At 41.9% G+C, this 18349-nt stretch overlaps 1 protein-coding gene across 2 annotated transcripts; it reads right to left on the minus strand.

The window, feature by feature from the left end:
- Positions 1-266: 266 nt before the first annotated feature.
- Positions 267-18168, minus strand: ptpn21 (protein tyrosine phosphatase non-receptor type 21). Of its 2 annotated transcripts, XM_085440566.1 has the most exons (20): positions 17875-18168; positions 16900-17201; positions 15254-15423; positions 14797-14894; positions 13269-13336; positions 13109-13179; positions 12130-12217; positions 11955-12043; positions 11393-11480; positions 11086-11165; positions 10856-10963; positions 10059-10119; positions 9623-9704; positions 8008-9530; positions 3119-3259; positions 1854-2069; positions 1457-1585; positions 1132-1366; positions 849-1009; positions 267-727 (listed from the first exon to the last, which is right to left on the minus strand). In XM_085440566.1, exons 2-20 carry the CDS (start codon positions 17077-17079, stop codon positions 599-601), a joined length of 3717 nt encoding a protein of 1238 aa, XP_085296692.1. In that variant the 5' UTR covers positions 17080-17201; positions 17875-18168; the 3' UTR covers positions 267-598. The 2 variants fall into 2 exon arrangements, with proteins under 2 accessions (XP_085296692.1, XP_085296693.1); XM_085440567.1 differs by lacking the exon at positions 10856-10963 and having other exon boundaries at positions 17875-18167.
- Between the last annotated feature and the right edge of the window lie 181 nt (positions 18169-18349).

Consider the following 18349-nt stretch of genomic DNA (forward strand, 5'->3'; position numbering starts at 1 on the left):
TATTAATAATACAGATGACTACACTAAATCACACAGCCATATCTGTGTTTATTGCATGAATTGTCATCCTTCTGTCTGCACCAGCAGAGGTCACTAAATAAAGTTTAAATCCATGGATTTCATATCAAACACATTTTCCAAGCTTTTCCAAACTTAAAAAAAATAAATCCTTCATTATCGGAATTAATAAAGCAACAGCAATTCAAAACATACTGACAATAAAAGTGTTCTTAGGCAAGTTAAAAATCAACCAATGATTTTTGATAGATATCTAAAAGAATTTAATGCAGCTTAATATTGGTTCTTTATGTACAGCATGGTACTCTGAAAGTGCTGGGCTTTATAAAGTAGCCAATATATGTAAGAAATAATATATAATACTGTTTAGAGACAGGTCACAAGTCTTTGTGCCCCTTCATGTGGCACAGCGTCTTGCACATCTCAACAATCGGCACCTCCCGGCTTGCCGGCTCTAATACACGGCCAGAACAGAATGTAAGCAGCCACCTTTCAGAACAGATTCAAACATCTGCATCACTGCAGTTTGGCACAACTGTGGAGCAAAATCCACTGCAATCATCTGTGCTGATGCCCGTGGTCAGATCAGCCGGGAGTTGCGGAGGTACTGGATGAGGACCCTGTACACGAAGGTGTACTGGGACAAGGTCTGAACCATCAGCATCCTCTGATTGCGTAGCGCCAACAGGTGCTTGGGAACATCCAATGGCTGAAAGAGAAAATATTCATTTTTGATAATACAAAGATAATACACAGAAACCCCCCCAAAAAAAATCACTTAAAAAAACCAAACAAAACAAAAAAAACCTTCATTAGGGTAAGAAAATTACCTCATTGTGCTCTAGACACGCTATCATGATCTCAGACAGGATGACAACTCCAGTCCGACCCACTCCTGCGCTGCAGTGCACCAGCACAGGCTGGTTGGAGTTCTTTGGGTCACTGATGCTATTTGTGTGTCTTCTCACAGACTGGATCTCCTCCAAGTAGGCTGGAGAAAGATGAGAACGCAAACTTTATATTTAACTACATTTCTGGAAACCTGAATGTAGCAGAGGTTATTAGGCTCAAAAAGGTAAAGATCTGATTATAAACTGATACTGATCCACTCACTGAGGAAGCCTTTGAAGTCCTCGGGACAGCCGTGGTCAGGCCAGTCTGTATACTGCAGGTGCCAGACAGTCCTCTCTTGTTGCGTCAGGAGGTGTTTGATCTTTAGCCCAGTGGTGGCGTAGCAGCCGGACTCTGTGCGGAACCGCGTGGTGATCTTGAAGCGCCCGTACGTCACTGTGTTGTGCCGGGAGCCAAGTCGGGGCCAGTATCTAAAGCTCTTTTCTCGACCGCTCTCCTGAACAAAGGAGATGATGCGCATATGTAAGTGCGCATAGAGACAAGGAGGGAAAAAAATATGAAAGGGTTTAAAATTAAATCAACGTACCTCTTCGGCAGTGACCATGGCAATGATGGAGACACCCTGTTCCCACACCATCTGCCAGAAATCCTGACATGTGTGCGACATGGGACCCTGCGAGGCAATGTAATTCCACTCCTGCCCACCTACTGTCATCTAATGAGAAATAAGACATAAGGAGCATTCTCAGTCATTTCTTTTAAAGAGGGAGAGCCAGTACAGCAGAAAATATTATTCATCTATGGAAGATGTTATGTTGTCATGCCTGAAACTCCAGAAAGAGGAAGTAAAGGTGACTAACACGCTGCCTTACCACAAACCATTAAGCACGACTGAAATTTAAGAGTCGCAGAAATCTATTTGCACAGTATTTCTAGTTATCTGGTTTGCAAATGTATGTACATACATCCCCAAAACAACTTACTCTAATGTGTGATGCATTGATGTAGCCCGTGTTGTTCTCTTTAGTGGGAACCAGCTCCACTCGGGTATCGTCATAAGGCAGGACGTCTTGGAAGCGGTTTCTGTCTCCGCTTTCTGGCAGCTGGGCGATCGTGTACTCCCCTCTCGGACGTTTTGGGATGCTCTCGTACTCCTTCAACACTTCACCCTTCTCCATGTGCTGCTCCAACACTTCGCACTGACAAATGCAAACGGAAAATATGTCACTGTCATGGACAATGCTGTCAAAGAAGATATTTTGCATGGAAGTGAAAATATATCAAATGCTTAAACTGAGAAAATGCATTCTTTTAACAAACAGGTCACAACAATGACTGTAAAATCAATACTGGATGTCTAATCTGCGGTTACACTCGTGTGGTGCTGCATGGGCTCAGGAACACATCCAGAAATTTTTGCCTGAACAGAGTTCACCGTGTCTCCCACAAATTCAAAGAAGTGATATGTAATCATAATCCACAACCACCACTGTCTGTTCTGGGACAAAGCTCCTTTTCACAGACTAATTGGAAATGCAAAGTCTATTTTTCACATCATGTCCTCCAGACATGCTTGTTGATGACAAGTAGCTGCATTAGTGCCTATAAAAATGGCATCTTGAATATTTCTAGAAAGCCAGCATGAATGCTGAAAGGCATATGCATACTGCATCTTTTACAGTAGCCTGGCTTCGTGGTAGAAGGAGCTGATCTAGCCTGCCTGTAAGTCCAGATATTTCACCAACTAAAAACATCTGACATCACAGCATCAATGAAAAATATGACAGAGAAGACCTGTTCAGCAGCTAGAAGATAAAAGACAACATTCGTCTCCCAAAAGTCCAGCAGCTGGTCTCCTCAGTTCTTCAGACACTTACAGACTGTTTTTGAAGAAGAGGAGATGCCCCTGTCCCTGCCTTTTTGACTCGCATTGCTGCCATCAAATTCAAAACATTTTCTTTTTCTCATTTGATGTTTTCTATGTACCATTGTGAATAAAATATGGGTTTATGGGATATGCAAATCATTCCGCATTTATTTAGTGTCCCAACTTTTTGGGTTTACTTTCACTGTTAGCGCAACAACCATAAAGATTAGCAATCCTTACGAGTTCAGTTGTGTTTCAAAGCTCTGAACAAGAACACGTACCCTCTCCATAAAAAGTCCTCCAAGAGTCTAAACGAAGTTCAAACACATCCCATTCACACAGAAAATCACTCACGAATTCAAACATTTTTAGATGCCATACCCTTTCATCATTCGAGGCTCGTTCAGGCTCATCCTTAATCTCGCTGTGGACTGGCTGCCTGGATATGGACAGGCCATTGAGGTGGGCAACTTTCAGAGGGCCCATCTTCTTCACCTCTGACTTGGCTCCTTTTTTCATGCCCTAGAAAGACGTTAAAGTGGTGACAGAGAAGAAGTGAGAATGACAGCGAACCCCAGAGAACAGACGGACAAGAGGCGGGGACAATGCAGCCTCGCTAGAGGAATGTCACCTATCTGGTTTACCAAGGTAGACCGACCGCATTCTTCTCAAATACGTTTGCGTCATTACATGCTGGCCACTGAAACTTCTTCTAATTCTTTCAGGATCTGGACTCATGTGATGTTGATGTAGGGCAGAGGCATCAGGTTACAGAGAAAGCAGTTTTTGTTTTCTGACATTAACAGTGCAGCAACCGGCCAAAACAGAAACAGACTTAGGCTTGTACTACTGGCAATAACACTGACGATTCAAGAAAGAAAATCTTGTATGTTTTTCCCTTATTGGTGATTATTGTTAATAAGCACAGGTGACTGCGTCTTCAATGTCATTACAGTCTTACATTACAGTCTGCTGCAACTGCACGACTCCAAACCACTTTGCTTTCGAATGTATTCACCATAAATACATAGTGTGCTTAGCGACAGTAACAAGTCATTAGGTATACAGTAAAACCAGTTTTATGTGTAGGTAATTATTATAGGAACACCAACACAGGAAAAAAACCCCAAAAGACAACAACCCTCGTCTCAGACAAACCAAGCTAGTGTCACGTAAAAAATAGTTTTCTTGTTAGTAATTTGTACATCATTGTGAAATTATGACAATGTTGTTAAAAATGAAGCAATACACAACAAAATTAAATGTCTAAAATAAATAACAAATAAACCTAAAATAACTGCATATTGTAGAAAATGATATTACCATGTCTTTGTTGATCATCAAGTGGGTCTAGGAGCTATTTAAATACCAAAAACACTTGATACAAAGAAATGCACACAGCCCATATTCAGGAACTTTGCCTGTAAACATGCCATCAGGGCTTATATAAGGCTGTGTGTCACAGCTATACAATTATGGCTATCCAGACACACCTTCCAACCTCAGGCAGCAGCCTTGCAGCCTGCCATTATTATCTTCTTGCAAAAGATGCTCTGCGAGCTCTAAAATGTCTGAGCTATGAGCAAATGCTCTGTTCTTTGTTGTAAGTGCGAACACAAGTATCTTTATGCGATTCTGCCATCTGAGGCACTGAAGACCCAGCAGATTACTTTGATTTTTTTGAGGGCAATGTCACCACAACAACAGTGAAATACTTGTGGCTAACATTACATTAGCTCCGATTGTACTCCCACAGGCCAGAGCTATGTCGTAATTATAACCCTGAGGGATAATCAGAAATTGTGGAAACTTTAAAACCGATCTGAATCCAATAAACAAGGACTGGGTTGGGTCACTGGTTTTCATGTCGCCTTTCATGCTTCAGAACAAGCCAAACTCAGCTGGCTTGTTTTCCCCGCGGCCCGTTAGATGTTTGTTTCTCTCCTGCTCTGTGCTCCTATTTGCTGTGTTTTAATGCAGTTGAGTTCCCAATAAAACTATGGGAAGAGTATAAAATGGGGACACAAACACAACCCATTAGCTGGGATCTGTTTAATTTTTAAACCAGCCACCTCTTACAAGCTATTTCCCAAGCCGTTTCTCTGCATTAAATTTATTTTATTTTTTTATAACTCTCTTGTTTGCTGACAAAATCAACATTTGGGTTAGTTCCAAACAACTACTGTAATTAGGGCTCTGTTTAAAAAAAAAAAGTTGGAATGTTTAATTCACGTCTTTTCTATCAATCAGGTCATATACATGTGCTGTACTCCCATTGGCCGCTCCTTTTGCTGAAAGATATGTGGCTTCAGCTTCAATACTTTTAAGGCTATCCGGTTGTTCAGTCTGACGTCACTAGCCGTGTCTGGGTCTAAACTCCGCTGCAGGTCCATATATCAAACGATCACTATGGCATTACTGAGAGTTGAAAAACTGTCTAAAGTCTTTCATCTTTAATAAAATGATCAGCGTTCTGCTCTACCAGGTGTAACAATTGAGTTTGGCATCAAGGCATCCATGAAAACGGAATTTATGACATTTAACGGAAATATGTCTGTGAAGGTTCTCAGTCATCCAGGTCATCGTAGTCAAAGGAGCTTGCAAAGAAGTACCCAGCCACTGGTACAGATATGTGGACGACACTTGGGTCAAAATCAAGACACAAGAAGTGGAATCCTTCACTGCGCACATTAACGCTGTGGATAAAAACATCAAGTTCACCAGGGAAGACACAAAGGACAACTGTTTGCCTTTCCTGGACTGCGCCGTGCACATTGAAGAGAACGGCAAACTCAACATCGAAGTTTACCGGAAGCCCACACACACGGACCAGTACCTCCTCTTCGACTCCCATCACCCTTTGGAACACAAACTTGGAGTAATTAGGACCCTACACCACCGGGCAGAACATGTTCCCTCTAAGCCTGAAGGAAAAAAGAAGGAACACACACATGTAAAGGAAGCACTCAAAACGTGCGGCTATCCTAAATGGGCGTTCTTAAAGTCAGCAAAGAGGCACAGAAAAGAAGACCAGACACCAGCGAGGGAGGATAAGAAGGACAGACGCAACAACATTGTCATCCCCTATGTAGCCGGTGTATCAGAGAAACTCAGGAGAGTTTTCTCCAAGCATGACATCCCGGTGTATTTCAGACCCAGCAACACGCTCAGACAGAAACTGGTTCACCCGAAAGACAAAACGCCAAAACACAAACTTAACAATGTGGTGTATGCTGTACAGTGCAGCGAGGAATGCTCAGACCTCTACATTGGAGAGACCAAACAGCCACTTCACAAGCACATGGCACAACACAGAAGAGCCACCTCCACAGGACAAGACTCAGCAGTCCATCTGCATCTTAAGGACAAAGGACACTCTTTCGAGGATGCCAATGTTCACATTTTGGACAGAGAGGACAGATGGTTTGAAAGAGGAGTGAAAGAAGCCATCTATGTCCACTGTGAGCGACCATCTTTGAACAGAGGCGAGGGTTTACGACACCAACTCTCTGCCATCTATAATCCAGTTTTGAGATCCCTTCCCAGACGCCTTAAAACGCCCACTCACATCCTGGGCCAGCTGACCTCAGGAATTCGCATGATAAGGTGGGGCCAGGTTTCACAATGAGCTCACCCGAAACCCTGGCTGATTGGGACCCACACCCGTGTTCACACCTTGGCTCATGTGATTAGAGGATCATCAGGGGGTCCTTTGGTCCCTCTTTGGGGGAAAACTCCCACTGGGTTTAAATCTGGGACTCCCCACCATTTGACCTTAGAACTGAAGAAGCTTCTCGGATGAGAGGTGAAACGTCTTCAAGCAACTTAAAGAAGTCCAGACGCTTTTCTTTGCAAGCTCCTTTGACATTTAACGGAGTTAGAAGTTAGCAGGGAGTTAGCTCGCTAGCTTCTATCTAAATACAATATAGCATGTCCTGACTGCGGGGTTTTGGAAACAAATTAAAACGTACAGCTCTGCTATCACTTCCAACATAAATGAAGACAGAAAACTAAACAGCAGTGACGTTTGTAGGGTTACTGAAGTTGGGCTAGCTGGTATATAATGATGTGCTATGTGACCGCTAGCGAAACAGCTATGTTAGCATAATATAAACAAGCTAACTTTTTTTTTCCACTCGATAAAAGTTAACGTGAGTGTTCTCGGTGGTCAGGAACAAATGTAATTGCATGGCAGGATGCTGTAAAAGGACCAAACTTCAGCCAGGAGAACAACTGAGATAATCTATCCACAATACGAGGTTAGTCATTCATATACTGCTGCATGGGCTGGGCTGTAGTTACATCCTAAGGTTTTAAAAACTGAGCTTAAATAAATGATTAGCGGTAATAAAAGCCGAGGGAGGTCAACAGTGATCACTGACTGTTTTAGGAGCTTTTTGAGATCAAATAGAAGAAAATACAAAACATTAAACATGTTAACAACACAAAAGCCATATTAAATGCAGACTACTTTAGACCCGGAAGTAGGAGTCGTCGCGTCATCACTGAACAACCGGATAGGCACCAAAAGAGCTAATTTGGAGCGAGGTGGAGTGAGAAGAAAATTGGTCTGGAACGATGGCCAAAAAAAGAAAAGCCCAGGAAGAGTGCTTTTCCAACTTTTTTATTAAAGCACTACCGTACTATGCTCCTACTGTAAAGAAATACATTGATGTATTATAGTTAATGCAGGTCCATTCATCCATCCCTCTCACCAGCTAATGTGAGGGAGTAGCAAGACGTTCCCAAGCCAGCTGAGAGATGTAATTTCTCCAGACTGATTCTCATTCCTGCCACTTTGTCCTCGGCTCCATTGTGACCTGGAGGCCACCACCTGATGAAGTCAGTGGGACCATATCAGCTGCCAAATGCAGAGGTGAAATCCTGAGGCCATCAAAGTGGAAGCTTTCTGCCACTTGGCTAAACCTAGAAGTTCTGTATAAAAATTATAAACAGAATCTGTGACCAGGGCAGCCCTGGCGGAGTCCTACATGCATTGAGAACGAGTCTGACTTATTTGCTGGCTCCAAGCTCCTGCAACAGTTATAGTGTTCAAATGGCTTGTAGTAACAGGGCAGTCAGTCCATACTCATGACGCATCCCCACAGGATACTACAAAGGACGCAGTCTCCAAGTCCACAAAACACATGTGGACTGGTTGGGAGAACTCCCAGTTAAAAAAAAAAAAAAAAAAAAAAAAAAATCAAAAAAGAAACAGCATATTATTAAAATACTCTGAACAACGGGGGAAATTTGGAAACAAGACTCACCGCAGGAGGTAAACCTTCTACTGCTTTCTTCCCAGGAGGAACATCAGACACAGGCCTCTTCTTGAAGTCTTTCTTGGGCCTCGGCTTCTCCTGACCACTCAAGTCTCCCTCTGAAACCGAAGGCATAATCCTGGGCTGCTGTAACTCTGATACTAGGTACAGTGGCTCACGTTCATGGATCAGGGTATGAACCTTATAGGTTAAGGTGCCGGTTATAGAGGGGTCAAGAGAGGAGCCTATGGGATATGCAGGAGGAGGCTCTGTCGGAGTCTGCTGCTGCTGAGGTGTCAGGGAAGAGAGAGATGTCAGACTGTGATGCTGCTGTGGCGGCTGCTCGGGAACTAATGCCTCCTGAGAAAGTGGTGTGTGACGTCCACTGTCATCCTCAAAGTCCTCTTCTTCTCCGCTACTGTGAACTAGCATGGTGGCGTCTGAAAGGGACTTTTTATGTCCGTACTGCACATCTTCCTTAATGTCTTCAATGTCTTCTGGATTTTTTTGTTCCAAAAACACATTGAGCTGGGATCCCTGAGAGCGCCCGCCATGCAGCACTGGAGGAGGTGTGGCCATTTCAGCTGCTGAAGAAGACGCCGTGCGCTCTTTGACCCTTATCCCCTCAAAACTTTGCGCCAACCCAGCAATTTCAATGGAGTTACGTTTCTGAGCATGGTACTGCTGCCTTTGTGGAGGTCCGCTGTAAAGAGGCTCTGAGACCTCTTGCAAAGAGTGTGCAACGGGCAGGCTGTCCTCCTGAAAGGTCTGGACTGAGTGGTGCACACGCCTTGTTATAATCAGGTCTGGATTGCTGCTGCTGACGTACAGGTGACGTGACAGATCAGGTGTGCTGTTAGCTGGTCTAGGATGAGCGTATGGGTAAGGTGGAGGTGATCGGTACACGTGTGTCTTCATGATGTTGGGGGCTGGATACTCTTGTGCCTGTTGTAACTGGACATTTGTGAGCTCTGGGACACTTACTGCCCCCACCACAGATCGCCTCTCTGTAGGGTAGGGGTATGGAGAAGGGCTGTGGAAGCTGGAGCCCAAATGCAAGAGATAGTGGTGGTGCTGAGCTGCCCCGCCATGCTCCCCCCTGATTTCTGGCTGGCTGTAAACTAGAGGATCTGGTCTACTGTAGGCATAGGAGTTTCCAATATTTAGGTTCCTCATAGAGTGGCTTTGCCTGTGCTCTTGAGACAAAACCATTCCTCCCCCTGCACCTCGGTTCTTCTGACGCATCACTGTCTCATAATCAGGAGTGGCACGGTAAGAAGGTGGGATGAGAGCGCTGTGCCGGTGAGAGGGGACGTAGTCTGGTCTGGTTATGTCGCTTGTAATAGAGGGGTTGGAGGACATGGGTGAAGGCTGAAGGTAGTGCTGGGGATTGGTTAGGGAGCTGGTACTGTGGGCACTGTACACACTGCCATTACGTAAACGTCCTCCACTACTGTATTCTAGAGGAGAGCAGTCCAGGCTGGTCTGAGAGTGGTAGTAGAAACCGTTCTGACTGTTCATGTACAGGTTGTCTATGAGCAAGTGAGAAAATTCCATTATAACTAAAGAACAGTTTAAGCATTTAGACGTAACCAAAACAAAAAAGACAAGAAGAAGAGTTTACCTTGTGATGATGTGTAAGGCTCTGTGAAATGGCCATTGTAGTGCATTTGTGGAGGGGGCATCATGTAGGTCTGCGGCTTTGGCTGGAAATCAAAAAAGAAAAAAGGAATAAAGGGATTTAATCAGTGCTAATATGAGCCAAACGCTGCCAAGGAGCAAAGAATCAAACACTGCTTCTAAACAATGATTATTCATTATAACAATACCCATGAGAAAGAGTGCAAAAATTTGTCAACTTTTCAATTAAAAACAAATGCAGAATTATTTTTCTTAAGGACGCGTTTCAAAATAAACTACTGTTTTACAAGACCATTATGTTGTAAGCTGTATGTATTTTCCTTCCCCCCACATTAAATACATTTTCTTTGTTTGTTTTTTTAATAAAGCAAAGATGCAACTTTTTAAATCTGTGTGTTTTAAGTGAGTGTGGGCATTACCAGAGATACCCTAGTAGAGGATCTCCGTCTGACTGGGTTGACAACTGTGGGCTGGGGTTGGCTAGCAGAGGAAAAAAAAAACCCAAAACAAAACGTGAGTCAGCAAAGATGAACTTACCCACTACTGCTGTTACAAAAAAAGTGTTTTGCAATACTTGATGTTGTTCTTGGACACTGATATGGCACACCTGGAAAGGTGCAGACCAGGTTAAGTCCATAAAACATGTCGTGCTATTCATCTCCAGCACACCAGTGTACATGCTTGATGAGTCATGTTTTGATTTTACATTCACTTTTCATTTACCAATTGTTAAAGACAGTTTAGCAGAAGTTAGATTTTGTCTTAACAACAACGCACTGCCCAAATAAAATGCAGTCTAACCTTGTTTTAGACTTGAAAATATGCAACACAGAAGTGAAAGAACGTGACTAAGCTCTTCGTCTCATGAATGTATCTGACTCATTACTCAACACGTATAGAGTTCTGACACTCTTAATAGTCCCTTGATTCAACCCAACGCAGTTCAGTTACATTACTTTTAGATTCACAGATGCTGAAATTCATCTAAAAGTCAATAAAATGTGCAACCCTGTGTACTGGCTTTAAGTAGTAACTCAAATCTAAAAATGTATTTCACTTAAATTAAGAATCACTGTGTGGTTCAAAACCCAAGGCCCATTTCAAATATGCAGGAAGCGTATTTGTGGTGGCACTGTTGGGTAAGCAGCTGAAAGGAATGAATAATGGCACTTGTCTGGCAGGCATACTGTAGGCGTTGGCTGACTGTGTTCCTCACCCCTTATTAGAAGGCAGAGAGGGACGAGAGAGCATTGGAAAACGAGGAAAGGATAGAAAGAGAAGGGACTTCTGGGAGCCCTCAGAAGGCAGGGGGTCACACTCCTCTCTGAAGAGAGAGGAGGAAAGGAGTACAGACATGAGACTACACCAAAGATGACACCCATGCATGAGACAACGATGAACAAAGAGACAGCTTGGGGTAGACGGGTGGAGAGAAAAAACACTCACAGGCTACTCATGTTAATCTTATAAAACTTGAGCCTGGCCAGACACATCCGGCACACATATTTGGAGGTTTCCATGTCTTCCTACACATGAGAAAGAAAAACAAAAATTAGATGGCTAAACATGTGGTACAGACTAGTATTTGCTTAGTTATGGACAAATAAAGGCAATCCTGGGAATGCCAGTGTGATTTCATGGCCCCACATACACACTATGCTAAGGTTAATGATGAAGGCCATCTCCAAATTATCAAAATCCAATAACAGACAGCAATGTCACTAGGGATGGAAAAGACACTGCAGTTACTCACGGTCTGATACTGAACACTCTCTTCTCTGTTGGCTAGCTCCAGGGCAAAGAAAGACCTGTTGTGACTCATGTTGTTAATATCATGCCACCTACACAGCCAATTAAAGCACAGCGGCACAGAGGAAGAAAGGAGGGGGGAAGAAAGGAAAAAAAAACAACACATGATGTCATGGTGGTCACAAAACCTCAGGGCGTTTTTACAGACATGGTTGCTTTAAAAACATGCATATGTGGGAGTCAATCAAAAGCCATCTAGAACTCATACTGGTACATAGCTAAATACTTTAATGTTCACATACTTACAAAACTGACAGATAACATTCCCAAACATCCTCATCAGCTATCACAGTCTACTTGACCCACTACCTCCTGAGCCATATTCAAGGCTGGAGAACATTAAGGAGACAACCTTAACCAAGAATAGCTTGTAAGTAAGCTGTGCCACAAAACTCTGTCTTCCAGATTGAGTTGTGTGGCCGTCACACTTTCCCCCCCCCCATTCTTAGAAGTAAATCAGATTTCAGTTCTTTAGGTATAATTGCAATCATTTTTCCTAGGCTCACCTGTATAAAACAAGCGGACGCTCGCTTTTGTGCTTGACAAAGATGCCGTCAAGGCAGGAACCCAGGGTAACATCTGCACCTGTATTGTCCTGGTATGACCAAAGGAGAATTTTGTAAGCCAGTGTCATACTTGTTAAAGGATCCAGTGATGATCCAGTGGCTTTCACAGACCTACCTTGGCTTGAAAGGTTTCTTGGCCATAGCCCTCCATTTTCTCAACCTCCTGCATGTACAACATCTCTGCCTCTGGAACTGGCAAACCCCTGAAAAGATTTTTAAAAAATATCAAGAAAATGATAACAGTACTGTGATCATATAAACATATTAATCAGAAGAGATGTGTATTAATCGAAACAGACTTTATATGTATTTGCTTGTGCATTTGCTCCAATTCTGTGTGACGGTGGGGTTGGAGCCAATCCCAGCTGTCATGAAGCATGAGGCCAGGCACACTCTGGACACACACGGAGACTGATGACCACTCACGCTTAAGTTAATCTAACCTGTACATCTTTGGACTGTGGGAGGAAGCCATTGTAGCCACAGGTATAGGAAGAACATGCAACCCAGTGGATTCAAACGCAGGATCTTCTTGCCGTGTGGCGACAGTGCCCAACCTCTCACCTCTGTACCACTACTAAAAGGTATTTTTCTCCTAACAACAGCTTTGTTGTTAGGAGAAACAACATTTAGCCCCTTATTGTGCATCCTCAGTCAGATATTTAGGGAACCCTAGTTTGTAAAATGGTCAAGGATCAACAGAAAGGCTTCGAGTGTAAAACAGTTTGTTGTCCTCTGAAACTTTCATCACCTCATGTTTCCTAGGAGATACTAAAAAGTTAATGACATTATAAGTAGAAGTGACACAGCTTTATTAACAATTTGTTTACTTTTTTTTTTTATCTCATGAGGTAAAGATAGTCATTAAAATCTGATGAATGACAGTTTGTTAAATTAACTGTGTTTACCGTTGTTACAAAAATCAACCAAATGCGTTATTTGCCTTAAACATTTACATTATACATTCTACTCAGAATAGAGACGACCAAGAACCAAAAGCCCCAATCTCCAAACAGACCAAATCAGAGCCAGTGTGTTTCCTCTGCTCGCCATTTGTGTGACCGGGTAGACTGATACTTCGAAATCTGGCTTACTTGAAGGACTGATAAAGAAGAGCCACTTTCTGAATGGCCTCTTCCAGCACTCGCTCATCCTGAATCCAGTCCTGCAAAGACAGAGCGAGAGAAACGTGTTTGATCCAATCCACACAAAAGAACATCTGAGTTTAATGGAGAACAAGTGGAGAATGCTTACAATGGGGAACAGTTCAAACTTCTGAAGGAATTCCTGGGAATCATATCGATTAAAGTCTCCAAAGTCAGCTGTGGGCAAGAAGAAACAATAGAGCATAAAGTACAGACATTTGTAGCAAAGCAGACTCCAAGGCTCTCTCAATAAATCCTATGTCTATTTCCGCTTGCAGTACAATTCAAAATAGACATTCAGGACTTGCAGAACGCTGTAATGCCTTCTGGAAAGCTGTAGTGTATGATGACATGATGGACTAAATTTAGAAGGGGAGATGTTTGTTTGTTAGCCCGCCAGCGTCTGATAACGTAGAGGTCCTAAACTGTTACAGCCTCAGGCTTCCTTCTGGCAACATTAACAGCTTTTCTTTTTCTTTTTTTCCCCAGACATCAGCTGTGCTTAAAGGCTACAACTGTCCTCCATTCCCAACTCTGCTGCACGTTACACAAAACAGCTTTACTCGCGGCACACTGCACAAGTTTTCATTGCAAACAAAGCACAGACTAAATATGAAGGGCAACTGCAAGAAGATTCAGTGTGCTTTTCTAAACATTGAATGTTAGTCAGGCATTTGAATATGGCTGCAGCAGTAAGTGATCTCAGCAGCACAGCTATGCTGTAACACCCAGGCAAGTAAGCTGCAGCGCCTGATATAACTCTGCCAGCACTGTCTGAGATTCTTCCAGCTGAGCGAACGTTACAGGAGCTCAAACTCAAGCAAAGAGTGTTCAAATTCACTCACTGTTGATCAGTTTCATAGATATGTTTAGGATGTAGAGTTCTTCTTCAGTGTTTTTTTAATATATATATATATATATATATATATATATAAATAAAAGAAAAATTGTAAAAATGTTCTTATAATCTATCCGTTAAACAGCTGAACGGAGGTTTCTGACAAACTACTGTGAGGAGCAAACCTCTAAAACAAGATGCTGAGATTTAAAAAAAAAAAAAAAAAGTACCATTAATCCCAACAATTTGTATGCAACTTGATTTCAATGTTTTTTAGCTGTGCTTTAGGTGGAAAACTAGACTTCTATTCAGAAATAATTGATGAAAACTCATTTCCAGTACAACTCCAATCTCTTTGCTTGAGACTTGAGACCCCTTTATATTCACAGCACTCGTCGTGTTTCTCGCAAAAATAACGTCGCCACAGCTTAAAGCGGACCATGGTTAATGTTTAATCTGTCCTCTTGCTTTTTTTCTTCCTGGTACAGGAGGAGCAGTCTTGTACCAGTGCTGATGCTGTAACTTCTATGCTTCTGTAATGACACATCCATCATTAAACTGGTAGTGAAAACTGACATGAACACATACTCATGTCTTCTTCCTGGCTGCAGTATCAGCAGCACTGTACCGGGTCAAAAAAACCCTGCAATGTGCACAACTGAAACAACACAGAGCAGCTTGCACCAGAAGACGTGACACCACACTGAACACGTTGTGCCATCTGTGAGGGCAAGAAGGAACACAGGACTTACCAAACTACAAATTCTGCCATCAGGCTAGTATAATACATCCACAATACCTTGCACTGCCAGGCTGGCCAAACGTATAGCTTGTTCGAGTGAGCACGATATCCTGCCCTCTAAAACATCTTTCTTCAGTTGCAGGTAATACTGATATCTGTAGAGAGAGGAAGCAACTGTTAGGAGCAGAAGACTGGCAAACAAAACAAGAACTATCTTCATGTTTCAGATATAACATCATTAATTACAAAACATCTAGCATACAGCACCAGATAAATTAACACTCAATGTTTAATGGCCAAATCAATAAATAAAACAAAAAAACTGTACAATCAAGTAAGAGTGTTTTAACTACTGTAGCTGATAGTCAGTACAACTTTTTAATACTTGATGTGGCGGCACTAAATTTTGTCTAAAATTCTCTAAGGTCTTTCTTGCCAGTAGTCTTGAGCGACAAACAGTAAAAGAGAAAAAAAGAGCAGTGGCTTTGTAAAGACACTTCCTGCCACTGATCACCTTGTGATCTCCTGTTGCAGTTGGGTGACACTGGGTATGTAAAACACGACTCCAAAGTAAACGGTGGGCTCCAGCCCATACTTGTCCAGCTGCTTCTTCAGTGGCTTCTCCAAGTCAATCCATCTCTGCTGGTTCTGCTTGTTTAAGTACCACAGGCTAAAGTATGTTATCTAACAAGCCAAAAAAAAATTAAAAAAAAATGCAAGAGGACAGATTAAACATTAACCATTCTAGGGTAAACTGTAATCCAGGCAGGCACATTTAGACTTATATTACATATTAAAGACTAGACCAATAGGTTACCGCTTAAGAGCTCAGTGCCAATGTAAATCTGCTCGTCTTCTCCTGTTTATAAATATAACACAGACCTTAAAATCCAAAGTTGCAATGTCTGAAATTCTGGCAATGTTGGCATGATATCCACAAATGTTTAGAAACTGTATTTAAGAACACATTTCCATTTGACACTTTCACAGTGTATATGTGGGTCACAGCATAGAACAACGAATGAAGGCAAATGCTTAATGGCAGTACTACTTTATGATGGGGAAATAAATCCAGTAAAACGTGAGTACAATTTGAAGACTGGCTAAAAATCATTTATGAAAACTACTCAATGGAAAGATTGCCATTTTTGTTATAAGCACAGCAAGATAAATTTACAAAATAATGAAACGCTTATATCATCCCACTTAGGAAACTTAGATTAACTAGAAAGGCTAAATTATATAATTACCAATATGAAAACAGACAGAGGAGCTTAAAAACTTATCTATATAGAAATAAGACTAGAGACACGAGGTTCTTCTGTTTTAATTTAACGTCATCAGTGAAATGAAATTTTCTCAAAAAAATAGGAACATTAATACGAATTGTCTGGTTCTTTTTATGTAGCTGTTATGTATCATCTAAAATAAATCTAAAATCGAAGACTTCTCTAGATTGTGCTGCCCTCTCTATCCGAATATCCCACAATGAACACTGGTAAGAGAGCAGCTGGAAAAAACAACTAGAAATGTGTTTACTGGCATTTTACACTGGACAATAGCTGCTGTCTATGAGTAAGCACTGTGTAAACATTACAGAAATTTGTTTTTATAGCAATACTAAAAAGTTATATTCAAAATAAAGGACCTACTAACCCAGATACATCCATGGTTGAAATGCAACAGTGAATTGTGCTTTTTGTAGTTTAACAGACTGACTAGTTCACCACATGATTCGCCTAGTAACTCTACTAACACTAAAAAAGCAAACAATGTGACATAAAGTAAATGAAGGTGGAGGCCTTGCATTAGCATCACTAACCAAACATGCTAAATAAATGCCAGACTTGGACATGAACCTCAGTACATTATCTTTCATGTTTCTCAACGTGAGTTACATATATGTGTATGTAAAGCATTTAACTGGGAAATGATTGAGTCATTACATCTTGGGAAATATTATGGGAAATGACATTATATGAGTAGACAATGACAAACTGGTTATCATAGTTTCTGTTGTTCTGCTTACTAGTTTCAAGTAAGAATGTGACCAGCAGACAATGGTCACAAAAATACTTTGTTGCTGAGATGGCAGGTCTTAAAGAGTCCACATAAGAGAGAACAATCAGCACTTGTATTGCGTGAAAAACACCTACATACCTCTCTTAACTCGAGTCTCTGGGCTACTGCCTCCAAACATTCCTGTCCAGTGCTCTCCACTGAGAGTGTAAACTCAACAAACTCTCCATTGAGAAGCTGAATCCGTGTGACAAGACAGCTCTTGCTTGAAACAGTATACCTTCGAGTCCTTTTGAGTTTTAAGCCAAACGGCAAGGGCATGTTTCAGGCGTCTTAAACAGTGGAGAGGGGGTCTCCACTCAGGCCAGAGGAAGTATTCTCCTTGATGTCCACAAAGTTGTGATAATGTAACAAGTCAGGGGGGTCATCATCAGCACACAGGTCTGAAAAGTCAGACGGAAAAATCAAATCAGATGAGCATCCAAAACCCACAACCAAATCTAGCTTTAACAGCGTGGCCTTACTCATCACTAAAGAATATATTACGATACTTACCCTTAAAGACTAGACTAACACGGGGATTACCGTAAAGTAATCCCCTTAATGCTTCATTTTGACAGCAATTGGGTCTCAGTAACGTTACAATTCCTCCACCTCTTGAGTTGTTTAACAATCTGGGCACAGCAGAAAGGGCAAATCCTACGGATATCCCCTCTGACCTGTGCACTTACTGCTAACTACAATGGTCATTTTTACTACGCCTATGGCTACAGTAATCACTTTCCGGCGAATAGTCTGATCCAAACACCAACAAGTGCGACCGATTCTATAAGAAGCAGGCACTTCAAAATCATAAACCATGCATCCATTATATTTCAAATTATTGATAGTTACAATTGGACTTTCTTTACTGCTACAATTAAACGCTTGGTCTACATATTTGGTATTATCTAGCTGCTTTTAAGTCACTTTAAGAAAATCCATTACATTCACTACAACTGGCTTGGAATTAGCGTTTACGCTAGCCCGCTAACTTCCAGCAAATAGACGACACCCTTGGGAAGCTGACGTCGCCCCCGGTAAATATTTTTTTGGGGAAAAAAACATCAACGTTACCGTTAGCCACCAGATGCAATTTGGTAGTCCAACTATTGGTCAGTCCTTAGGGATTCCACCACCAAAGTCAATGGATGCTGCTTACTGGATATTAGATTAACAGGCAGTTTGTTTGTCTGTAGTTTGTTCTGGATCCAAACTAACAGAGCCCACATGCCTTTTGGTCCAAGTGTTCACTCCAAGTTCCAAGCGTGTTTCGCTTCCTGGGATTAGAAGAGCAACAAGTGTTTCGGTCTTCATCCGCGGCGCTATTGCTTTGGCGTTTGTTTGATCAGCCTTCAATACATTCCTGGACTACACTGAAATCAACACCAACTCAACTAAACATTTATACAAGCTAGCTGGTTAGGTGTATTTTCATAAGCAAACTGTTTAAAATCTATTGTAGTTCCTCTGGAGCGGAAGGATACATGCAGGTTTTCAGAGCGATGACATCAGACAGCTGGAATGCCGAGCAGTGAAAATGCCAGAAATG

This window comes from Copadichromis virginalis, linkage group LG19 (genome assembly GCF_057382275.1).
Source record: "Copadichromis virginalis isolate Kocher_CV1m ecotype Utaka linkage group LG19, C_Virginalis_male_GT1.1, whole genome shotgun sequence".
NCBI lineage: Eukaryota > Metazoa > Chordata > Actinopteri > Cichliformes > Cichlidae > Copadichromis > Copadichromis virginalis.